This window comes from Quercus robur, chromosome 5 (assembly GCF_932294415.1).
Source record: "Quercus robur chromosome 5, dhQueRobu3.1, whole genome shotgun sequence".
In the NCBI taxonomy this organism is placed as follows: domain Eukaryota; kingdom Viridiplantae; phylum Streptophyta; class Magnoliopsida; order Fagales; family Fagaceae; genus Quercus; species Quercus robur.
Genome location: NC_065538.1, coordinates 56,013,373 through 56,040,321, shown reverse-complemented (window position 1 = coordinate 56,040,321; position 26,949 = coordinate 56,013,373). Strand labels below are relative to the sequence as shown.

The following is a 26,949-nucleotide window of genomic DNA, read 5'->3' as shown; positions in this document are numbered from 1 at the left end:
AACTCAGTGGCTGGGTTTCTGCAGTTCATATTCAAAACCACCACCTATCCACATTGTCGTCGCCACCTAGCAACCCAGCATCTTTGGTCTGTGCTCCTGAAAGAAGAGAGAGCAAACATAGTAAAAGAAGGGAGAGAGGAATGAGGTGAGGAGAGATGTCTGAATGATTGGGAGAAAAGAGACGTAACTGTGCATTGATTTGTGCTGTACAGCTTGCTAGCACTGATAATGTTTGAATAATATTTTTTTTTTTTACTGAAAAGGTAGAATTTGGATTAAAATAATGAAATAAAAGTACAAAGGTGTAAGTAAGGGTTTTGATGTGCTCCAAGGCTATACATACTAGCCTGACACCCAGGACAAAGAAAAAAATAAAAAAAAGAATATCATCATTACACCCATCCCTTCAAACAGCTAATGTGTCCGCTGGTTTGCCACTAATGTTTGATATTCATGCAGAAATGACGTAGCCTCGCGAAGGATAGCTTCATGTCTAGGTTGGAAGTCCTTAAATGTAAAGTGTTTTGTTTTGTTTGCTAGCACATACAAATCGATGCTTAAAGGGTTGGCTTATAAATCGAGTCTTAGAGACTCTATTTCTAGGTGGACACCACGTGGAAAAAACGCATCACATCAAACGTGATCAGATCATGGAAACCGAGTTTTTGAGACTCGATTTATAGGCCTAAATTGAGTCTTTGAGACTCAAGATGTTAGTAATATATATATATATATATATATATATATAGTTTGAAAACAATACCTACTAATTATATTGTTTGGCAAGTAGTGTTAATTTCCAATTTTGGCCCTGTTTTTCTACTTTCCTAGAGTTTTTTTTGCAATTTAACACCAAAATATTAACAGTTTTGTTAATTAGCATCGTTTTCAAACTATTTAGGAAACTAATATCTCAAGTTTTTGTGACTTAATTTTACTATAGCAACTTTCAAACTCAAGTTTTATACGGAACTCGAGTCTTTGAGACCCGAGTTCCTAAAGAAAAAATGCAGACTTCAATAATGAAGAAAGAAGAAGGTAGAGGTGTTGAGAAAAGAAACAATGCAAGATCAACAATGAAGAAGAAAGAAGCAACAACAACAACAAAGAAAAGAAACGACGTAGAGATCAACAACGAAGAAGAAAAGGGCAACTCAGCAGAGAAGCAACGATGCAAAACCTAGCAAACTAGAGAAGAAACAATGAAGCAACTTAGGCGGTGTAGCAATGGTTCGAACTGAACCCAGGCGGCGAAGGCTTTAAGCGGTGGCAGTGGTGAGGGATATTGGCTCGGATTGAACTTCTCTACTTCAGTTTCTCTCTCTCTCTCTCTCTCTCTAAACCAGATTTGCAGAAATTCGATCCTTTGGGTTTTGGGTATTTTCTGAATTTTTGATTTTGATCTTAAGAAAGAAAATTAGATTCTCACACACATTCTCTCTCTCTAAACCAGATTTACAAAAACCCAAGCCTTTGGGTTTTAGGTATTTTCTAAATTTTTGATTTGGGTCTTAAGAAAAAAGAAGAAGGAAGAACAACAAGAAAAACTAGAGCTCAATGTAGGAATTGGAACTCAAGTTCGACACGGATTTTAGCTACAGTGAACTTGAGTCTAAAAGACCCAAGATGCTAGTTTTTTAAATAATTTGAAAACATTGCTAACTAATGAAATTGTTATAGCAAAATAGTTTTTTTTTTGCAAAAAAAATCCACTTTTCTTGGGTTTTTAACTTTAAAAAAAAAAAAAAAAAAAATTGAGAAGATCTTGGGTTTTTGTTACTTTTTATCCATATATGACTATATGTACTCTATACACTATATATTAAGAGGATTCATAAAATTAGTTATCACTCCAAAAATTGTCAAAAGTATCCCTAATCTAATTAAATTGTCCTTATTCCTAAAAAATAAAAAATTGGGTTAAAACTGTAATTCAGAAAAATTTAAAAACCAAGAAATTTTCAAAAAAAAAAAAAATTTCCCACTAGAGTCTTCACCCCCAAAAACTTCCCACTAGAGTCCTGGACAGATACAAACTTCCCACCCCACCCACACAAAAAACCATCCACACAAGTGCACAATCAATTGCAACTTCTTAGCAAAAACTTCTCCTTTTAAATTTCCCCCGCTTCCCTACTTACATCCAGTTACCCTCCATCCTTATCCTCTCAAACTTGAAAATTTAAGAAAAAAGCAGTTTTTAGAGTTGGAATTTTTTTTCCTGTCCATTGATTTGTATTTTCCATTCTTCTTCAATCACTCATCTCTTCTGAATAATATATTGTTCCTTCAAGTCTTCAACCTTTTTTTTCTACCCAAGTCTATTGTGAAGAAATGTTGAGACTATTCAATGCAATTTTTTAATTACCGACAATAGAGATTTAAGGAGCAACGACTTTTGGATTTTGATGAGAGAGTCGCGAAGGAGTTTCAAAGGGAGGCAGACAGCAAACTTGAAAAAACAAAAGGTATGTCCATGAATGAAAATTTTTAAGCCAATTTCAATAGAAATTTAACAAATCTTTTTCACACCATTATTTTTCTTTGTGTTGGTTTGTTATACCGTCTTCAACAAAGAAAGAAACTTAATTCTGGAAGAGTGCTATGTTTCCAAGAGTTTCATCACAAAGAAGTGCCATGTTTCCAAAAAATCATTTTCACTGTTTAAGATGCCCAAAACCAGAACAAAATAAAGAAGCAAATGGAAAAAGGTTTCAAGAAATTAAAAATTACTTATCTAATTTTCTTCAAAGGGGTTTTAAAATGAGAAGTGCTACGTCCACAACATTTTCATAACAAATTGTAAGTGGTAAGTTGTTATTGGTTCTAATTTGAACTTACAACTGAAATTACTTTTTGCCCATATATAATAACCTATAACAACCTACCACTTAAGATTTTTTTTTTTTGAGAACTTATCACTTAGGATTTATTGCGAATGTATTTTGAAAATATTATAGATATAACATTTTTCTTCTAAAATTTGCCAATTTGGAATTCATTTCCATGTTTCTATATTCTCTCTTACTCGCTTGTTTGCCATGTTCACATTGATATATATATATATATATATATAAAAGTTAAAGCATAACACTTATTGCTTCTACGCTTCTATTGAGCCACCTCATTCACCACATTATTATTCTTTTTCTTATTTATTTTTTACCTATAATTTTTTTGACAGTATTAAATACTGTATATAAATATATTGGTTTTACAAATTTATCTTAGTCGGTTTTAATTTTACATATTCATCTACTTTAATTTTGATGCTATAACTAAATAATAAATCGATGAAAAATAAAAAATAAAAAGGCAAATTACAACTTACCTACTTGTGGTTTGGCCATAATTTAAGTTGCTTACCTGTTGTTTGAAATTTAACGCTTTACCCATCTAAGGTTAGCTTAGTTAGAGTTTTGTATCTCACTTATGTTAAAAACATGGCTAAATATGTAATTTTGCTCCATTTTTATGTTTTCCTTCTCCAAAAACACAAAAAAAAAAAAAAAAAAACATAAAAATACAATATCAAATAAGATAAAAAAGAATCCAACGGAACACTTGCAATATTGGATTTCAAGACATTGGTAGGCAACTTAAATTTGGGTCAAACCTCAGGTGGGTAAAGTGTCAAATTTTAAATCATAGGTATGCAATTTAAATTTCGGCCAAACCACAAGTAAGTAAATTATAATTTGCCCAAAAATAAATAATATTGTTTATATATATTCATCTTGGATGGTTTTAACTTTACATGTAATTTTACCTTTACATGTTTGTCTACTTTAATTTAGATATTTATAATTGAAAAATGAAATTAATTTAGATATTCACACTTGCTTAATCTTTGATGGTAGAAAAGATATAACTTGATAAGTGACAATGGCCCTATAGGAGGAGTCCAAATCAAGCGCGTTATAGATCTCCTATTAGAGATTCGTACCCCCATTGTCTAATTATTAACTAATTTATATGTGTTCGTTGATGCAAGTATTTTCTTTTTCATTTTATTTACAACACTAAATGATTTTAATGAATGTTGTTTATTGTTGACCTGATTTTGGGAGAAATCATATTAAAATATGTTATATTTTGTATTATTGTAAAGTTTTAGTTCATTTGGAAAATAACTGGATAGATTGGACAAACCGCACGACTGCACCTAAACCGACCAAAATTGCCTGCAAAATGAAATAACCGCATTGCACCACAAGTGGTAATGAATCATACCGCTCCGCACCACATTGTGTGGTGCAGAGTGCAGTTTTATAATAAGAAAATTGCATCACACAGCACCGTACCTATATATATATATTTACTTTATTTTATACTAGCCTCATTACACGTGCTCTGCACGTGCGATGAAACCCTTTTTTTTTAAATTTTGAGTTTAATATAATTTTTCAATTTGAATTTATATATTGTTAGTGAGAATACACAGAAATGGATTTTTAAGAAACTAAAATTTAGAATTTGAAATGGAGTAAACTGCTAAGTTTAGTGTATACTAGTTTTTAGGGAAAAATATATCAAATGTGCATAAGATATATTTAAATAAAATGTGCTAATTTTTAGGAAAAAAATTTCTTGGGTATTTTTTTTTAATTTTTTAATTTTGTTGAATTACAATTTTAACCCTATTTTTTATTTTATTTTTTAAGAATAAAGATTATTTAAATTGATGAGGAGTATATTTGACACTTTTTGAAGCCATAATTAACTTTATGAATTCTCTTAATATATAAAGATTAAATATATATTAATAATTTAATATTGTATGAAGTAAGGGACCAACCTAGCATCAGTGCATTCTAGTTTCACGTTAAAACGATATCGTTTTAGTTAAATACAAAATCAAAAGTTCTAAACATCATTCACTTTTCCATCTCACACTCTCACTCTCACAAAATCATAAGTTCAAAAGTTTAATATTATTTTTTTGTTTTGTATATACTATATATATTTGTTTCGTATATATTTGTGTTACTTTTTTTTGTTATACAGGTTATATATATATTTTTTAAACTTACTATCATATTGTCATAATTATTAATAGTAAATTAGAAATTGATCATAACATATTGAAAAATATATCATCCCAAAACCAACCAAACTGCACCTTGTACACCGTACCTCACATGTGACTGCAAAATTGAGGTGCAATGCAGTTAATGTTTTGCCGTTTTGGCCAAATACAGTACTTATAATGGCCCAAAACCACACCGTGAACATATAGATGGTATAATTTCATTAATAAATGATAATTGCACTATATATAACAAACTATTTTATGAATTCCAATTGCAACAAAAATATTCTCACAAAGGTAAGACAAATTATATCTTTTGTCAACTTTTCCCTTTTTTCAAGTTATTTAATCTTTTTTCTGTATTCTATCAATCTTCTTTTCATTTTTGAAGTTATTTTTCTATTTTATTTGACGAAGAAAATAAATAGAAAGTAGTTAATTTTTCTATTTTATTCATTTGTATAAGGTTGTTGTTGATGATGTTTTTCATATAGGAAGTCACCGAGAAACTAAACAAATTCTGAAGTCATGTAACAGAGAGAAACAAGGAAACTGTGGAATTTCACTTCTCTTGACGCTGATGAAGTTCTATTATTTGTTGATGTTCTCAATACTTATGTTTTTTTGGTGGCTAAATAGCAAATTTGATGCCATTGATGTTATTAACTTTGGTATGTAGTTTTTTTTTTTTTTTTTTGAAGTATATATAAGTGGTTAATTGAAAATTGCTTAATTATTTTTCTCATTCTATTATTTAAAATTATTCTTTCAAAGTGGGAATAAAAAAATATAAAGTAATCAAATTTAGTTACAAATTAAAAGAGGACAACATAAAATAACAACAAACATAATAATAATAATAATAATAATAATAATAATTTCTTTTAAATGAAGAATACATTATTTTCATAAGGAGTTTACTTATAATATTTATAAATTAATAATTAAAAAATCGTGCAAAGCATAGGCCAATAACTAGTCAATCAATCAATATCAATATATATATAAAAGTAGAGACTTTATGCAGGAAAGCATGAGGTCTTGCCGTGTGGCACTCTAATTTTGAATTTAGCCTTTTTAACATCTTTTCATTAGCTTTTTTTTTTTTTTTTTTTTTTTTTTTTTTTTTTTTTTACAATCGCCCAAAAGATCAAGTTAAATTCTTTTTACTGTTATCTAAAAGATGGGTTACTATTAGAAATTAGACCAAATCAAACCAAATCTTATGAAAAAACCTAAGCCCACTTATTCCCTTACATATTATGACACAAGCATGATCATTTCCCATGTGTAGATGAAAACCAAGACCCTAACCCACTTACAAACTCTCTTTCTCCTCCCCCACGTGTAGATGAAACTTGAAAGCCAAAACTCTCACTCACTTAGAAGCTCTTTTCCTCCATACAAGCTTCCCTTTGGACTACACACTCTTCAATTTCTTTGCAAACAACAGTTTTGCAGTCTGAATTCAGTGATCCCATCTGACCAAACCAATTTTCCTATTCATTTTTCAAGTCTTAATTTAGTCCTTCTATGTAAACTAATGGGGATGTACGGTTAAGGAAGATATACAGTCTAATCTCAACAGTCTCTCTCTCTCTCTCTCTCTCTCTCTCTCTCTCTCTCTCTGTGTGTGTGTGTGTGTGTGTGTGGTATATTAGGATTCCCCAAATTAAAGATAATATTCAATCTTACCAATGGGTGACACATTGAAAGGATTGTCTTCTAAGATAATGAATGCTTCTTTTTACAGAAAATGTCAAATGGTATGCGGTATGACATAGGCACCAATAGTCATATTGCATTAACTATATTCATATTAAATTTTGAGTTGTCCATGATGTAATTGTGCTGGGTATGAAGACCAATTTGTTAATATGACTTTTGATATGCTCCTATAGCTGATTAAGAAATTCACAGCAAATTGGACCAAATTTTTGTGATTTCTTCAAATTGTAGATTTTTTTTTTTTTTTTTTTTTACACAAATGAATGAAAGTGGTAGGTCCATTAAGCATAAAGATGATCATAAGTTCAGATATTGATAAACAATTGAAATATTGTGGTTATAGATTCTGATAGCATTTGTCCCTTTTGAAAATCTAAACAACTTATAGGATCCTAGCCACAAATGTTTGGCATATAATCTATAAAGCAAAAATATAATTGGTATCCCATATAGTAGAAACTAGAGAGGACTACAAAAACTTTTAGTTAGATGCACACTATTTTTTTTTATAAGTCTTCATGTCATATTTATTATTTCTGTTTGAGACTAATATAATTTAATTATATTTTCTATGCAAAGCTTGAGACCAACATACTTTTAGGCAAAAATTTCCAGTGCATCACATGAGTTTCTGACTAATATATATAAAAGTAGCGACTTCATGTGAGAGGGTATGAGATTTTGCCATGTGATGCATTCTTTAAGATTTTCTTTGTTTAGTTCATTGAATTAGCCAATCAAGTAAATACATATATTAAATATCTATAATTGTACATTAATTATTTATATTAAATGAATTTATGTTATTATTTTCTTTTCGTCTTCTTGTATTCGATTACGATTTTTCACTTTTATCTCATATCAATTTTTTGAAATATTTTAGGTTTGAGGCCTGCTCTAAAACAAATTTTTGTGTTAGGTCTGCTAGACGAAATTATAAAATAAAATTTTGAGTTTCATTTTTAATGCTTAAATGTTGCATAAGCCATAACTCATAATGAGTATTATAGGACCATGTAACACTTGATTACTTTCAATCGGATTTCTTAATGCCTCAAAGATTCTACATTCACAACAAAGTTCTTCTAAGGGATTTAGCTAATGTTCAGGACACCTACAATTAGGAGTTGAAAGTATAAGACTTTGTACTTTTGTAGTTATCAAGTATCCTTGAGTTTCTTCTCCGTACACCATGTTCACGTTTATGTAGTACAATCCTATCCAGACTGTATTATCATTTGATTTGATGGATATTCCTTGAATTGATACAGCCAGGACTGTCATGGAACTAACTCAAAAAATAAACACATTTATACATGAAGATATGATTTCAATGCTTTTTTAGTGTTTATTTTTTGGAATTAGCCTCATGACAATCTTCGATATATCAGTAGTTCTCAAATGTATAATATTATCGAATATATGTATAAACCTCAAATTGGAATGAATAAAAAATTATGACACTAAACTCAAGAAAAAAAAAAAAGCCTTAGAGCATACACGAAGTGCGTGCGATAAGGCTAGTATTCCATAAATATCATCCAATTTTTGTGTTGCTTCTAATGTGATTTTTAATTGATTAATTTTTGAAACCTTAATATAATTTGAATTAGAATTTGTAGAAAAATACCAAAATTGGGTGGTACTAACTATGGGTGTGCTAAACCTTCTATTCTTTTTATGGGGTATTTTTTTTGTTACTTGTTTTTAGTCACATTCGAAACTTATGCTTTTCTCCACCGACATGTATACAATATATAATGATCTCATAAATTAACTGGTATATGTGTGTGTGTGTGGTGAAGAAGATTATGATTCAATGTATTTTGTTGAGCCTTCCAATTGTTTTGTAGCAATATTTGTTATTAACCTATTATGTAAATACAAAACTAATTAATTTTGTGTCAGTTACGGTTACTATTTATAATTTATGCCAAGAGGCAATTTGGTAAAGATGTGAATTCTTAAGAATAATACTAGAAATACAAATTATTTTATAAACTGTTGATGTGGTGATGAGTGATTATTGGTAAATGAAAAAGTGATATTAATAGTGAACCTAGATTGAAACCAATAAGAAGTTGAACACACTAACATATTGTAAAAATTTTGTAAAATAGTTTGTGATTATAGATTGTAGCATTACTCAATTCTTAATGTTTGTCCTTTAGTTTTATATGAATCTATTATACTTAAATTGCGGAATGATCTAAAAAATTGTAGAATAATTAATTTAACTATTTCATAGTTCTCAAATACATAATATTATTATATATACATGTAAACCTCAAAAAATTATGACACCAAACTCAAAAATAAAAAATAAAAAACCTCAAAGTACGTGTAAAGTATGTGTGATGAGACTAGTTATTATTATTCATTAGCTTTAAAAAAAATTACACAAATGCAAATCTCTTATGTAGTTTTGAATATAAGACTTAACCCATATGTGATTTTTGTTTTATACCTAAATTATTCGTTACACATCCATTATAATAACAATGAATTGCTTATGTAATAATTTATGTTTGTATTTAGAGTTATACTTTTTCACATAAAACAATATCAAAGAGTTTTTCTTTTTGAGAAATATATCACATGAAGTTTTGTGTTACATTGTTTCTAAAAAAAGGAAAATTTTTTTTTTTTTTTGTTATGTTAAAAAACCTCATGGAGTTGTCTTACATTTGTTTTTGGGGAAATCTCAATTGGGGTTGTGCATTTTTTTTCCCAAATAAATAATATATCTCTATAGTATTCATGATTTATGTATTTTGATCTGCAAATGTTGTCTTAAGAAGTCAAAAAAGTAATGAAAAACACATGAGATCTCATTTTAGAACGATCAAAACAATGCAAGGATAAACAATAGCTATTGTTATTTCTACAATTCCACCATATTGTTAGATGTTCAGGGAGATATTATTTAATGTTTGCGTTTTTGTGTTTGATTTGGGTACCATTTTTTTTTTTTTAACTTTTATTTTATGTAAAGGTATCTCATTTCATCCATAAAATTATCTAACAACAAAGAAGTATGATCTGTTGTGTTATAATTGTAGGTATGAATTTTATACAATAAATATACATAAACAAAACAATCAATACATTATCATCAAAAACTAAATATAAGAATTTTACTTTCTCAAAAAAAAAATATATATATATAAATATATATATATAAGAATTTTAAACACGTAATTTGATTTTATAAAATTTAATTAAAAAATAAATCAATATATAAATGTTCATATTCTCCATGGGTAATTGAGAGGTGGGCTTATTAGTTTGAGATCTCACCTAAACCCGCAGGTTTCGTTTTCAATTCACCATATATGTATACCAAAAAAAAAAAAAAAAAACTTCGTTACATAAAAGTACAAATATTTAGAGTTGTGATAATATACCTTACAATTTTCAAAATCTCCGTACATATCTTGATTTTATTTAGAAAAAATTTGGTTGGGTTTTCATAGTATGTCAGTCGGATCCCCTTTCCACGCATACCAACACATAGCATATATTTTTACCATGTAACATGGCTCAGATCATGTGTAGAGAGGTTAATGGATATTAGGCCAAGTGGCAATAACATTCACCTTATGGTAGTCTAGATCCGACATATATCATATAACTTTCATCGAGTGATGATAGAGAGACTGCAAGTTTTACTACATAAACAATGTTATCAATTAATTAAATTTTTTTTTTTTTTTTGTGTTACCAATCATATTTATTAACACATCATTTTATTAGTTTATATATATATATATATATATATATATAATAAAATTAATAGTAACTTCAGCATTTTTTCATTCATGAAGAGAGGTCGATGGCCTTTAGGCCAAGTGGCAATCCGATCCACCAATTGTGACTATCGAGATCTGAGGGTTTCAATCCCTTTGTCTTTACCTGGTGAAAAAAATAAATTAATAAATAAAGACTAATTCATTTGTTGTAGATGATATAAATAAGACACATAAGGTCCTTTAGCCTTTAGGACTGGTAAAGAATATTAGGATTGGCAAAGAATATCACTTTCCTCTAGGGAACAACAAACGGGACAAAGCCTAGAAGAGAATGTACCATTCCAATGACTTGTAGATGTTGGCCAGGAAAGAATCTTTTATATATATGTATATTTTGGCTTGCCTTGTATATTAAGCATCCTCTTTACAACCCCACATTACACTTTGTATACAACAGCCTTCGCAAGCAAAGAACCCAAACCTATAGACCATTCCATATTTATATAAGACCCCTTCTTGCACATAACACATATCAAGTACTGATTTTTCCTGCATTGCACTTTTAGTGTCCTGAAAACTCTTAATTCTCTCCTCTTCCAACAACAGCTTTTCATTATAAACCATATAGTACAAAGATGGCTGCTGGGCAAATGAAACAAGTTGCCAGTCTCCTTTTGGTCCTAAATTTCTGCATGTATGTTATTGTTTTAGGCCTTGGCTCTTGGGCTATGAATAGAGCCATTGATCATGGTTTCATCATTGGTATCTCTCTCTCTCTCTTTCTCTTTCAGTTCCTCTTATTTGTGTTAATGTTTTGCAACTTGCAACTGTCATTTATGCTAATGCTTTTTGAGAATTGTAGGACCTGGATTTGATCTTCCAGCACATTTCTCACCCATATACTTTCCAATGGGAAATGCTGCCACCGGGTTCTTTGTCACATACGCTATGATTGCCGGAGTCGTTGGAGTGGCAGCAGTAATATCTGGAGTCAACCATATTCGTTTGTGGACTGCTGATAGCTTGCCATCTGCGGCTTCAGCTGCTGCTATTGCTTGGTCTCTGACTGCCCTTGCTATGGGGTAAGCAATTACTGCTTATCACTTTTCCTCTCTATATGTCTCCAAACAGCAATAACAAAAGGACAATTATTCTTAACACGCTCTTTAGTGTAAATCGTCTGTACACATCACTTCTTTCACATTTTATATGTAGACATCAATAAAAAATATGTATATCACACGTGAAATTATGGATATACGGAGTATATAACAACGAGTGTAAAAACAATATTTTTTGATAGCAAAATGCAGAAGAGATGTAGTATAGCTTTTGATCCTAATCAGCTAAATCATTTTTACACAGGTTTGCTTGCAAAGAGATTGAACTCCGACTCAGAAATTCTCGTCTGGTAAGACCCAAAAACATTCACCACACTTTTTGACATTAAATTTGCCTAACTTCTACATAGAAAATTGAAACACCTCTATTGCTGCAGAGAACAATGGAGGCATTCCTAATTATCCTTTCAGTTACGCAGCTTCTATACATAGCAGCCATTCATGGTGCTGCAAGTACACCAAGAAGATAAACTCGATTGAAAGTTGAGTGGCAGTGTTTGTGTGGCTTGTCTTGTTTTTCTGCTATTTTTTCTTCATTTTTACCACTTGACCGTGTACAAAGCTGGCCAAAGATTTGGCAGCTCGTTTGCTTGGTGTGATTCCATTTGATTCTATTTGATTTGTATCAACCAATAATAAGAAATAATTTGCAAAAAGCATGCTACATTTCTGTATTTCAATGCGCCACCATCCACCCTGCGTGATTTGAATTTTCACATATTTTTTAAGATTGACAAAATTTTAGAAAAAAGGTACGTTTTTAAACCATGACTAACCTAACACAACAGCTCTGCACCTTATTGACAAAAAATTTGATTTGTCACAAACATAATGTCTAAGTATTAATTTTTAAAATTTTCAAGAGCCAAAATAACACTCTTATCAAGAGTCCAAGGATAATATTTGTTGGCTACAAAACCCTGGTTCATTTAGAGTTTTAGACACACATCAGAACCAACCATATGGCCCTTGTCCGATCAATGATCATTCAGCCTTCCCATAAAAAAAAAAAAGGAATCCATTCCTGATGGCACCCTGATCAATGAAAAGAAACCAAACATGTAGTACAAGAACTGGCTGTACTACATGTTTTTTTTTTTTTTTTAATAGCCAAAAAAAAAAAAAAAAAAAGAACTGGCTGTATCATTAAGAGAAACCCATACCCCAAACCAATGACAACCAAAAGCAAAACTCAAATTGTTGGAGTAAGCAACTAAGGTTTTGTGTGGCTCTGTTACAGAGCTTTCAGAACAAAAGAAGTCCAGAAGGAAAAAATGCATTGTCTGGTTACTCTCCAAAAAGAGCTTTATACTCCACTAAAACTCTATTAGAAAAGGCAAGAATTTGGAACTTTGCGAATTTGGTACAACCTTTTTTAGAAAAGACTAGAATTTGGAAATTTTTGGGTAGAGAGAGAGGGTAAAACAATCAAAACGGTAAAGAACTTTGCAGTTAAACTCTATATCACAAAAGCTCTACTACTACAATTATAGGTCTAAAACACTATTCCTACAACAATATCAAACTGGCACAAAGCATCCATCTATCCATTCAAAACACCATGACAACAATCGAGTGAATATTGATATTATAGATAAACTTGTAAAATCCAGGTCACACCACTGCACTACCCAACACAAAAGAAAATAAGTACAACAAACCACTTAGAAAAAACACTATACTACAAAATTAACAAGAAATGTACTGAAGTCTAGGGACACTAAGCCGCCTAAAAATTTGTCTATCACCACAAACCTTAAGACTGTTTATATGATCAGGCCTCTTGGCCATTATTCATAGGGAAAACACAAGAAAAACTCTTGTTTGAAATATCAAAAATTTCTCTAGATCAAATCCTTTTTTTTAACTTTCACAAGCTTTTCACTACTGCACTGAAGCCCCTCCAAAGCTTTTTTTCTGCATCAAAAGGAAACCATGGAAAACGTCAGCTACAACTCCATTTAAAAGGGTGAAAATGATAATGTTAACACCATTACTTATTTAAACAAGAACATCAACAAAGTCCAAGGCATGAGATGAATTCATTGTTTGGTTAAAAGTCTACATACAAGCATTGCATCCCTCATGCTGATTGAGAAACAAAGATAAACTACTTAAAAATAAAAAACAAGAGCTACAGAAGAGCATTCATATCACAAGGCATGAGACAGGCTCTACAGAGTACAGACCATTGTGACCCTATGAGGAAGGAAAAAAAATCCCTACACTTTCAAAATTTCAGGTCACCAACCCAAAAAACAAGGCAAACAGAAAATCTAAAAGAAATTTGTAGGAATTAGGGGTTACTGTTGTCTATTCTCCAATATCAAACCCACAGCAAAGGGCAAAAACACTGCATGATGCAGACTTGAAAAGGCTCAAGAAATAACATAGGTTAGAACAAAAGGTCAGAATAAAGAAAGTGATATGGGGCTCACTTCCAACATCATACTCACAAAGGTCCTTCAAGTCAAAGGCAGGATAATGCAGAATAGAAGAGGCTCAAGAAATAACACAGTTCACAGTCTGATCCTAATTTTTTACATTTCTATAATATGATATTCAGCAATGACTCTTCTAATACAATTTGAAAAATCTCTATCTCAATCGCAATTCCTTCTGCACTATGTTCCACACTTGCTAAGGCATCACTGCACAATTTGTTTGCTGTTAAATGCAACTAATTGCAACAACCTCAATTCCTCAAACCTACAAAGATGTTCATGATTGTCCAGTCCTATCCAGGACTAATGTCCACACTCACTTTGAAATCCAATATTGTCTTGACACAATCAATTATCACCTTAGCACATCATGTTTTTAACCAAATCAAAAAACAGAACAAACAAACAGGTTTTAAAAAATAAAATTAAAAAAAATCCCAAAACACAAGCTAAAACTCATCAAAAATTAAATGAATTGAATGAAGAAAATATCTCAACGATCAAGTAGCACCCTACTTAAAATAAAAAGAAACTAAGAAATATGTAGAAATTACACAAGGGCAAAAAAAGAAGTTTGAAGGTCAGAGCTTTAGCTGAATGCAACTTAAAAGCCTCTCGAGTCAACTTTAGTAGGAAAGTCGGAGGAAATTATCAGATTCCAGGTAAGAGAGACTAAAAGAAACAAGAACATTGGCCTCATGATCTTATCGGGCCTTGATGTGACTAAAGATACTATATATGAAAATCCTTTTTGCTACCCTTAAAGGAAATTTGGCTCCAATTCCATTACAAATAGGTGCCTCAATATTTTTATATACTTCCACAAAATTCATGATCGACTCAAAATAGACTTATATCATCATAATAGGAAAATAGGAATTGAAAAAAAAAAAAAAAAAAAAAAATTCATCCTTTGAAAGAATAATCTCAATAGAGAGAAGAAGAAATGAATGGTTTGCCATCCTTAATCTTGAACCTTTGGCACCAAATGCAGGTGGTAGCACCATGTATGGAGAGAGGGACAAAAGTAAGGATATTGTCCCATATCTCAAGGGCACTGTCTCAAACACTGCAGCCCTTAGGGTTGAAAATCAAATATATGGTATATTGGTAAGAGATAAACCTGAACATTACTTTGTGTGTGTGTGTGTGAGAGAGAGATGCCAGTGGATGCTAAATTAAAATAAATTCTGAATTTGAGAGACAAAAAAAGGATGTCCAAGTTGCAATACCCTAACTGAAAGCAGGGGTTATTAGCATATGACAACCAATGATTTCCACTTCCTAACCAGGAGATAAAGGGGGGGAGATCACTTATGATTTAATGGAAGATAAGGCTACAACATACCTAAATGATTAAAAAGTACTCTGATAGCACCCCCATATAGTTAAGATATGGGCTATATTGATTAAAGTGAAATATTTAAAAACTAAGGAATTCTTGGCCAAGCTATATTTTTTCAAAAGTAAATTAAAATATACCACAAGCAATTGAAAACTTCATGGACTCAATGCAAAGCATTAAGACCTATTCTAATTGCTTTGTGTAGACTAACTAAATTGTCTCATCTATTTTTTCTTATCTTTTCTCAAGGGCCAGTTTTTTATTTTATTTTATTTTTAAGTATCAAGAACCATAGATCCTATTTTCTCATTTCACTTTATCGGCCAGAATGTTAAGTTGCACAATAAGCGATCAAGTTTTATCTCACAATTCTGAGAATTATTGACGAAAGACAAGGGAAATGAAGCCAAATAACATTTGGAAGTTATGGACAGCTAGGATTTTGAAGAATTAGGGTTAAAGTTTGGTGAGAAAAAAGCTGAAAAATAATAAGGAATATTGAATTTATAATGGTGGAAAAATAATAGGATTTGGGATGAAACAAAGGTAAAAACCTAAGGTTTAGGTTTCTGTTCCAGAGCTGTGAACAGTAACACGAACAGTTATTTGAGGCTATTTGATGGATGAGTGATTTTGGGTTTTGAAGTTTTGGGTTATTGCGTTTAAAGGTGACAAGTCAAATCTGTGATTGGCTGATTGCTAGTGATCAAGTTGCTGGAAATTTAAGGACAAGGGAAAAAAACAGACAAACTTCTAGGCATCACACCTAGGGTTTTCTTGGCATCACACTCTACAGAAGGTTGTATCATACAAACCTCAAATAAAGTTTAATAGCTCTGAAAATTTGGAAAACATATTTATCCATTGAAAATCAAGCATTACATCCATATAAATAGACGAAATACCCAACCAAAATACGACTTTTTAATTTATAATGTGGCAGTCCTTAAAGGCTTGAAACTGGAATTTAATTAGTCTTACACAAATAAACTGATGGGAGAAGACACCGATTCCTCATTTTGTGGGCAACACAGAAACTACTTTTATATCCCTTTGCAAGAAAATAGCAACTACAAAATCCCACCATCGATCTTCACAATTTTCAAATATTTCACTCTTAATTTCCTTAAAGTATCTTCTTCAAACATATCTTACTAACCCTCTAATTCTGGAGCACTTGTCCAAAATTCCAACTTATCATAAAACTCTACCCATATCTCAAGACCACCTGTCTGAAATGTGACATTTACATCATCAAGCAATTGATACATGCCATGGAGCCCTTTCTTTAAGGTAAGTAATGCAATTTTATTAATAAAGAAAGAAAACTTTGCATTCACGATGATGAACAAAAAGGATCATAAGAATAAAAATAAATCATATGTGATGGAGCCCTTTTTCCTATCCTATTTTCCTTCAATAAAAAAAAAGAACATCCTTAAGAAGAAAAATGGAAACATGGATTGCAAAGAAAACGTTGGGTAAAAAATGCATGGCACATGTATGTTATTTATTCCATATATATCCACTAGATAAACTAATTTGGCCACCAAAGGACATTTCTTTGCTACAACAAGACCTTTTCATAATTCTTGTAATCTGTTTGCCATATAAAAGACTGAATGTATTTTCAACACAAGATACTTACATGACACTAAAAAAAAATCCAACCAAATGGTCTAATTCAATCAATCATTAGCATATACCCCCAAAATCTCTCATGAACAGTAATGCAATTCTCCTAATTACCCTTTTTTTTTTCTCTGTTATGTTATGGGGGGGGAAATCAATAAACTATATTAGAAAATCCCAACCTGAGCTTATCTTCCAGAGCCCGTTAGCACATCAAACAATCCACAGCAACCCAACCAGGAACTTCTTTGCACTACTTGTGGAGCTGGTGCTACCAGAGGCTACATAACAGTTCAGCAAAAGTAAGCACGTCTAATTTCAATGTATTTTATTGTAAATATATAAGCGAAATTGCAATCGAGAAAAGTAAGGGAGCAATACCTCGTTTTCAGAAGATTCAGGAATCTCAGGATCTTTAACAGATGCTGCATCATTACTAGTTGCAGCAACAGGAGCACTTGATGATGGCAATGTTTTATCCTCATATCCATTTGACACAGATTCCACCACAGTCAAGTGTGCTTGAACATTTTCATCTGATAAATGAAATACTTTATCCTCATTTTTCTCCAATGCCAAATCTGTCACAGCTATCGGGGCCTCATTTAATTTAAGTGAAAATTTTTTCTCAATTTCTTTTGATCCTGATTCAACCAAATCAACAATCACTAGATTCTCAACTGGAGCACTTTCAGTAATGTGAATTTTCTCCTCGGACACAGATACCAATGACTTAACAGAATCAACAATGGGGGCACTCTCTGCAATTGAATTAACAGAATCAACAATGGGGACACTTTGTGCAATTGAATTAACAGTCTCCTTAACCCAGACCACCTCTTCTGGAGAAGAATCAACTGGCTTCACTTGATCATCATGTGAGCTTACTTCCAAAACTGAATTGTAAGCTTCCTCTTTTGGCTTCTGCTCAATGACTCGGGTCTCATCATCTGAACTACTACTGCTAGAGCTCCGATCATCCCCATCACGTGATTGGTTGGCGGACTTGATATGCTCAAAGGTACCATTTTTGCTCTTGGAATTATCGTCAGATTTAAGTTCCCTTTCAATTTTAACAGCACCATCATCCTCTACAACTATTTTCTGCTCACCCTCATCAACAAAAGTCCCTCCCTCCATAGACTTGTCCTCAGCAACAAATGACCGAGTGGTTGATGTGTCTCTCTCCTCCAATCCCTCATTCCCCTCATTGAATGGACTTTGGTCGCTATCTTGGTCCTGAGAAGCAGGGGTACTAACATCACCACCATCACTTTCCTTCCCATCTTGGGATTTCAGATCTTCATTTCCTAACATAGTTTGGTTCAACCAGAAGATTCCCAATCAAAATCAAACAAAACAACAGACTCTGACAATTACTTATAAACCAATCTTGACCATGAAATCAATACAAGTTAAAATACATATAAATCTTATCATTTAAGTTGATTAAGCCACAAGAATTACAATAAAAATTCAAGTATTTTCAAACACCTATTTTGGCCAATTCAACACAAATATATGAATATATATACATTTTTTTTTCTTTAATAAGTTGAAGCAATCACAGAAATCACAATCAGAATCAAGCAAAACAAGGACAATAACAAATACCCATTACCCAAATTGACCCCCAAAAAATGTGGGTGTATAATTGAAGAACAGATAAGAAAGGTTTGAATTGGTCTGATGGCGTTGAAATCAAGCGAAACAGAAAGAACAAACACCCTTTAACCCAAATTGACCAAAAATAAATAAATAAATAAAAACAAATATTGAAAAATACAGAGTTTACAATTCAAAGATGTATAGGTATATAATATAGGTAAAAGTGTGGATAGGTCAGACAGAGTGGAAATCAAGCAAAACAGAAAGCATAACAAATACCCATCTGCCCAAAGTGACCAAACAACGCATCAAAAAACAAAGATTGATGGAAAAAGTAGAGTGCATGATTTGAATGACAGATGGGTCATGTGTGGATTGGTCTGATGGGGCCTAATTCAAAAGAGAAAACAGCAAAAGTTGGAAACTTTAAATATTGTATACCTTGTCCTTGAGGATTGTTGGTTGAGATTGAGAGGTTAGTGTTGGTGTTGGGGTGGGCTTCCTTCTTTTTCTTTGCAGCTTTTCTCTTCTTAGCACCTGATGGCATGATTGGATGCTTGGGTGGGTGCTAATCTAATATGGGTTCCTCACAGATCGCGTAGGTTGTCTCTCTAACTCTCTCTCTCTCTCTCTCTCTGTGTCCCTCTCTGTCCCTGTGTTTCTCACCCATTCACTCACTTTATATGTATGTGTACATGTTTGAAAATTTTACTTATAGCAGTGTGGGAAGAATATAGGTTTTAGTACAGTAGTTTTGTGGTCCTATTGGAACTTTCGGGACTAAAATTGTTAGAAAGGCTGTCTTTGGATTATGAATGTGAAAGGCTGTCTTTGGATTGTGAATGTTTGTTGAAGATTCCTTCTTGTATTTGGGCTCAATACTACTGGATTTTGTCTTCTTACACAAACAAAACGTTGGGAAATGGATTGGACTGGTGGGTGTGGGTATATATCACTGTGTTTTTTCTTATATGGCTAGTGTCATTTTTTTTGAAGGGTGTGATGTGGTTGATATGTGAATTTGTGAAGTTTGTTTTTTTTTTTTTTGGTTGTTGTTGTTTTTTTTTCCCTACTTCACGTGTGGAAGAGAGGGAATTTGGGAAAATGGCTGAAATGATTAGGAATGTGGGGAAATCAAAATGAGTGGTGTGTGCAATTTGCCAATGCTTGTGTCATTGGGATTAATAATGATTCCAATTTTTTTTTTTTCTAAAAGGATTTTTTTAAGAGTGTTATGATGGATTATCAATCAATGTTACATCCAATTTATTATAGTTGGATTTATCAAGCTCAAAGCTCCACTGCAATTCACACGATGTTGGATTTATTCAGTCTTCTTTTATATTTTTCTTTTTTTGGAATAGAGGATTTCTATTGAGATAATTACATAAATAATTGAGGAAGGCTTGTCCAAAATAGAATGGAATACAATACTTATAGAATGAATTTGAATTAAAATAGAAGTGTTATATTGAGATAAATATATAAATGATTTTGAATAATTCGGAATAACTTGAGGAAGGCTTGTCCGTAATAGAATACAATACTTATAGAATGAATTTGAATTAAGATAGAAGTGTTATTTTTAGTAGGGGGAGAAAAGAGTCAAAGGAGGATGGTTTTTCAATCCAGTTCTTCTAAGGATTGTTGAAATATTCGGCTGTGAATCATGGACAACTCATCAATTTTTTTTTTCCATCACTCACACTGATTTAATTTATGGCAATAAAGGTATCCTAAATTTTCTCTTTTCTATATTTGGTAAGATGATGGAAACCAATTTATATATATATATATATATATATATATATATATATATATATATATATAAATTCAAATTAGAATTTCAAATTAGAGTCTCAATTTTGTGCAATGTGTCCTAAATTATTTATTTTTAATATTTATTAATTTTAGAATCAAATGTGGGACCACATCATAAATATTCATTCAAGTGAGTTATTAAATACAAAAACCAAAGAATCTAAAATAAATTAATCGTAAAAAAAAATGTTTCACAATAATTTTTAAAAAAAAATGGACAATTTACATTTTATACCTAATAATATTCTTACAAAATTTTTTAAAGAGTTAATAAAACATAAAAATGACTATCAATAGTATTTAAATTATATATATATAAATTATATTATGCATTTTATTGTATACTTTTAAGTATATCCATGCATATGCATGGGTTACATGCCAGTAAATAATGATGTGAGAGGGCCAAAGATTTGGTCATAGGATAAATGGATAATGAGCGTGGGAAGGCGAAAGGATGTAAATAAAGCGAAAGCAACCGATGATACAACTTTTCTCCTGTTCACAATATGTGAACTTTGAACTTTGAAGTTTCAATGACAACGTCTCATTTATAAATTGGGGTTTGGACATTTTTGAGCTCACCTTCCACGCTTTGAATACTGTCAATGACATGATACGTGGCACCCTGGCCTCTGTATCTCATGTCGAACTCTTTCTCGCGTAGTGAAAGCAAAAGCAAAAAATATCTGTAGATTAGTTACACGGAATGATTACACTGTTTAATCCATTTTAGAAATTTTTTTATGGAAAAATGAAAAAAAAAAATCACTAACATTTTTTTTTTTTTTACAGTTTTTTTAATTTTACATAAACAAGTTTCCTAAAATGGAAAATAACAGAAAATATCTGAGATTGAAAGGCTGTGGAATCCAGAAGTTGCAGAGGTGAAGAACAAGAGAAGATGAGCAAGCTGGCCTTTTTATATCGTGTAGATTAAAAACAGTGTTGTCAGCTCAAGTTTACTGTCTAGATTTCAAAACGGTGTCGAGCCTTAAGTGAAAGAGTCCCTTTTAATTTTCTTATTTAAGTCTTACAATTGCAGTTTTGACGCTGAGCTGGAGTATAGCCGTTGGTTACTGTTCTTCCCCTTTCATGTTCAACGTACATCTTGTTTCTCAAAAAAAAAAAAAAAAAAAAAAAAAAAAGTTCAACTTAGGGTTAGCTATTTGGAAAGGTATGTTTTTATGAGAAATGGTGATTTATGAAATGCGGTAAGCATTTGATAAAACTTGTGAATAAGATTGTTTTTGCCAATTATGTGTTTGGATAACATTGGTATAAAGTGTTATTTCGGATACAAATTATAACAAGGAACTTTTTTTTGTTTAGAAAGAACCCTACATGTTTTAGTTTCCCTCCCCCGCCCCCGCCCCCGCCCCCAAAAAAATTATTAAATTAATTTGTTATTAATTGTTAAGGTAAAGTTCCTTGAAACAAGAGATAAGCTAGGAGCTACGTGCATGTACCAACCGAATGAGCTACAAGACACTTGGCCAAAGCATAAGATTTAACAAAAAAAAAATAATAATAATAATTTAGGTCAAACTTTATCATTTTAGTTTTAGAAATTTAAATTGTACCCCAACTAAAAGTCTAAATAACTATACTTATCATATAAATTAAAGTAATTTTTTATTTTATTAAAATTAGTTACTTATTTTATAAGTTATTATTACTATTCATTTAATAATTCAGTTTTAATTATATTTAAATTTCTTTAATTTGGCTTACACATGTGTGGGGTACAAGAATTTAAATAAGGTACTTGCGTCACATGTCATACCCATGGCCGAGGAGGCCATTATCATGCCAAGGAGGTCACACGTTTGAACAGTAAGGCCATGTCAGTGGCATGTTACCAGATGATGTCATATTATAGAGAAAGAGTTTCAGGGAGGGGGCTAGTCCTGACATGACTGAAGGGATGGTAGTTGCCACCACATTTAATGCATCCCACCAAATCTTCTAACTACATTTATGTGGAGAAAACCCCTATACAGTACTGCCTTGACTGCTCCAATTCACAAGGGTTTGGGAAGGTGTCTAATGGAACAAGCACTCAAGTGGTGGCCTAGAAGATCAACAAATGGAGGGCCAAAATCATCTAAAAGGAGCCATATAATGTAAGAAACCCTCCAGGGAGAGGGGATCGGAAAAGTTTGCAGAGAACACACTGTAGCAATAAGAGTTGAAATTGTATCCAAGTCCAAAAGAACTAAATTGAAGAATTATTCTCCTCGGACTTCGCTGAGGAATGATTTCCTTGCTTTAAACATGTCTTTCTTTACTGTCTTAATATCTTTTGATCCATTGTACGCGTTGCCCGATTCATTGAAACCTAGCTTTTAAGCCCACTCTTTAAAAATTCATTGTGTGTGACTCTTTGGGCCTTAACCCATTCATCTTTTGGGCTTAGGAGCCGAAACTTGCCCCTACAACATGAATCTTCATCAATTTGTGTATCATACAGGAATAATACTAATATACCGATAACTTCATAGGAGAAATACATTAAAATTTTCACAACACACAATCCATACTAGCCAATACATTTTAGTCAAAAGAAATTCTAACCAGTACATAAAAAAAGTCTAAAATAATTATATAAAAAACTATTTTTAAGAGCCCATAAATTAATCGAGTTGTGTTGTCATGAATAACTTTCGTCTTTTCATTGTCTAAATTCTCTATATCTATATCTAATATAAAAGTGAAATATTTGACTTTTTGTTGATCATTCCTTATTATGCCATGTGGTTATATAAATTTATGTCATGTATACATTTAAAAATACTGAACAGTTGTGTCTTTTCATTTTTCAATAGGCACATTTTGGTATATCTAATATGAAGTATTATAACCATTCAATATGCATCTTTTGGTAAATCAAATTTGAAGGGTTATGACCTTTCAATAGATACATTTTGGTATGTATATTACATCTTATCTTATATATACCTATATATACAACACAAACTAAAATAGAGACGCAATATTTTGTCTCTTATTACTTCCCACAAAAATTAATAAATAAAACAACATTGTTTTCTTCTGCCTAATTATTAAAACTTTGTGTTATTTCTTTCAGTATCATTTTTTTCATGCACTTTTACTTACAACTCCAACTCAAAAATATTGGTTTTTTTTTTTCTTGAAACTCATCCAATAACTGTTTCCGTGCATCGCATAGGTTAGCGACTAATCTATATATATAATAATAGGTGAAGCTAAGAGAAACTCAAATTAGAATTCCAATTTTGCGCCATGTGTCCTAAATTATTTATTCTTAAAGAGTTTTATTTCTTAATTTTAGAATAAAATGTAGTACCACATCATAAATATTCATCTAAGTGAGTTATTAAATACAAAAACCAAATAGTCTAGAATAAATGAATCGTAAAAAAAAAAAAAAAAAAAAGTGTTTCACAATATTTTTTTTTTTTTAAAAAAAAGGACAATTTACATTTTATACCTAATAATATCCTTACAAATTTTTTTCAAAGAGTTAACAAAATATAAAAATGACTATCAATAGTTTTTAAATTATATATAGGAACTATATTATGCATCTTATTGTATATCTTTAAGTATATTCATGCATATGCATGGAGTTACAAGTTAGTAAGGAAATAAAATTTGATAGATATCACTTTTCACTTGTCTATGTAGACCTTATGAGTAAAAATTTGAAGGAGAAAATTGAGTATAGTAGTATAAAAAGAAATAGTTTAGAATCTTTTTTTTTTTTTTTTTTTGAGAAGATAGAATCTACTATTTTATTTGGATTATCTTCATCTCAATGTGTTTGTAACAATATACAAAAATGAATGATTTTTTTATATATTATTTTAAATATTTAGTTTCCAAATATTGAGTTTAAATTACATATTAAAATATAAAATTCAAACATTGAGTTTTGAAATAGAGGGTCATTCTATAAGCCTACCAGGGTGGGTACGGTACCCACTTAAAATTTCAACCGTTGATTTCATTTGTTTCAATCCTAGTCGTTTATTTAAATTTAATGAAAACCTGTTACTGGTCAAGCATGTTCTATATAAAAGTAAAGTAAATATATAGAAAAAGAAAAAAAAAAAAAGAAAAAAAGATGTCTCTGTATCTCTCGGGTTCTCAAAAAAATCAAAATGGCTTTAACATAGTTGATTGTAAGTATCAAAACATCAAAACCCTAACTCATGCAAGCTGTAAAATATGTTTTGTTTCTCCAAATTGTTTGTTAGTTTTTTGGATGTTGTTTTGCTTGACGAGTTATATAAGAATAGATGTTATGCTTAAAGATTATTAAATCTTGGAACATTCAAAATATAATTAGGCCCTATCAACTATGCTATCTGTGTTTATAATTTGGATTTAATATTTTGGAGTTGTATTGTTTGTATTATAAATTTTAAAGTTAGCAATCTTAGTTAGGTGGTCTTTGAAGGACTCTGTGTGTACTAAAGTGGTTGTGTCTATGGTGCTTGTTGATTCTTACTTCTTAGCTAGCTTGCGGGGTTAATGATCTATTGTTTTTTTTTTTTTGTCAGTAGTTTATACTTTGAGTTTGTATCGGGTCTCCCCTGTTATTGTGCAGGGGTTTATTTTGCTTTTTGGTTGGCCTTTGTGATTTAGAGGCTGATGGTTTGTTTGTTTCATTTGTAAGGTCTGATGGCCTAGACTTTGTAAAGTTTGAAAGAGATGTCCTATCAATTAAACTAGAGAAAAAAGGCCTAAAGCTTTCAAAATACATTATACAAGTGTTGATTATGGACCCAAACCATCATGATCCATCACTACTAATATTAATACCTTACCACTAAATGTTATCATATATCAACATCCATGAAAAAAGCTACAACAAAGTATTGAAAGCGAATGGAATGTAATCTAAGATAGCTTGATGGATGAATCTAAGATAGTGGGTATGGGGTATGGTACCCACCCAAATCTTAGCCATATATTTTTATTGTTTTAATCTTGACCGTTTATTGATTCCTAATACATTTTCTACACATGTATATGGACAGTGCAATCATTCATCAGGCAAAGTTGAAACCTTCAAGGACAAGGTAGACGCCATGCATCCATCGACAAGATATTTGCGGACTTGGTTGTTAAGCATATACAACTTGTGAAAGAGCAAATTACTTTTAGTTGTTATAAAGTATAAGTTGTTGGAAAAATGGAGCTACAATGTGAGGATGGAACCTTTGACGAAAAAATAGTTGTAGAAATATTGAATGTAATTGTTAAATATTGATAACATTGCATTTTGGCAGACTTTGAAATCTAAAATTATTTTGAAATGTAGTTATAGCTTGCTGCTAGTTTGGTGTATTTTTGCTTTTGCTTTTTGCTTCATTTTGTTATTTCCTAACAAAAAAATCATTAGCTATTTTCATTAGAATGCATAATTTATTTGCTTCTCAATTGTACACCCTCTTTCCCTTCATATTTGGGATATCAAGTTTTTCAAGAACACACTCTGAGGCCTAAATTTGTTTTATGTTTCAATTTCAAGTTCTTCAAGAAAACACACTGAGGCCTAAATTGTTTTAGGTTTAATTTTTTTTCCTTCTTTAGAGTTCACAATTACAGCATTGTATGGTCTAAATATATAGCTTCTTTGAAATCATTTAGAGGATCAAATGTTTTCTAACAAATAACGTTTGCTTTGGGTTACCTTTTTTTTTTCATTGAGAAAATTTAACACCATAAAGGTATCAAAAAAGCTGATAACCCATGAGATGTCAAAAATCAACAAGTGGTCATGAAAACCTCTAACATGACCAAAATATCTTTACAATTACTATAAAAAAAATAAATAAAAAAATAAAAAAATCCAAGATATCACTCTAACATGGCAAAACTGAGTGGATTGAATGCTATAATGGTAAGTTTCAAAATATCTAGTATTTTAGTCATTCTAGGTATTTTTAGCGCTACTTTGTTCATTTTCGGTGTTTTTTTTTATTTTATTAATTTTGAAAGTTTAAAAATGTATTTTAGTCATTTTATAGGTTAATGAAGGTATTTTGGTAATATTTGAAGCATTAGGGTATTTTAGTTATTTCATATATTTTTAGGACTATTTTTTGAAATCCTTAATTTCTAGGGTATTTTTGTTAATTTTCAAGTTTATAACTATTTTGGGAAAATTTCTTGTTAACATTTTAATTATTACCAAGATTGTTATGAATCGACAAAAATACAGTTATATGTGATGTTGGTAATGCCCAATGTGACGATAAAACTGTCAAATGTGAGAAACAAATTATAGAAAATTAGGGTACTACCGAATGTGACAAAAGTACAGTCACACGTGAAACTATTGTGACCGTACTTTTAGGTATTTTTGTTATATATATTCGTCAATTATTAGGTAATTCAGTGGGGTTGGGTTGGGTTGGCTACGCCCATATGTAATGTTGGTTCTACTTAATGTAATGATAGAATTGTTAGA

At 31.1% G+C, this 26,949-nt stretch overlaps 2 protein-coding genes across 2 annotated transcripts; one reads left to right on the top strand and one right to left on the bottom strand.

Moving 5' to 3' along the window:
• The first annotated feature begins 11,033 nt into the window (after positions 1-11,033).
• On the top strand, positions 11,034-12,307 carry LOC126726383 (membrane protein PM19L-like). Its single transcript, XM_050431629.1, has 4 exons — positions 11,034-11,274; positions 11,375-11,594; positions 11,878-11,923; positions 12,011-12,307. The coding sequence occupies exons 1-4, from the start codon at positions 11,148-11,150 to the stop codon at positions 12,101-12,103; spliced, it is 486 nt and encodes a 161-aa protein (XP_050287586.1). The 5' UTR covers positions 11,034-11,147; the 3' UTR covers positions 12,104-12,307.
• An 888-nt stretch (positions 12,308-13,195) lies between these two features.
• Positions 13,196-19,517, bottom strand: LOC126726382 (uncharacterized). The gene is made up of 4 exons (XM_050431628.1): positions 19,104-19,517; positions 17,436-18,364; positions 17,237-17,335; positions 13,196-13,550 (listed from the first exon to the last, which is right to left on the bottom strand). Exons 1-3 carry the CDS (start codon positions 19,207-19,209, stop codon positions 17,243-17,245), a joined length of 1,128 nt encoding a protein of 375 aa, XP_050287585.1. The 5' UTR covers positions 19,210-19,517; the 3' UTR covers positions 13,196-13,550; positions 17,237-17,242.
• Between the last annotated feature and the right edge of the window lie 7,432 nt (positions 19,518-26,949).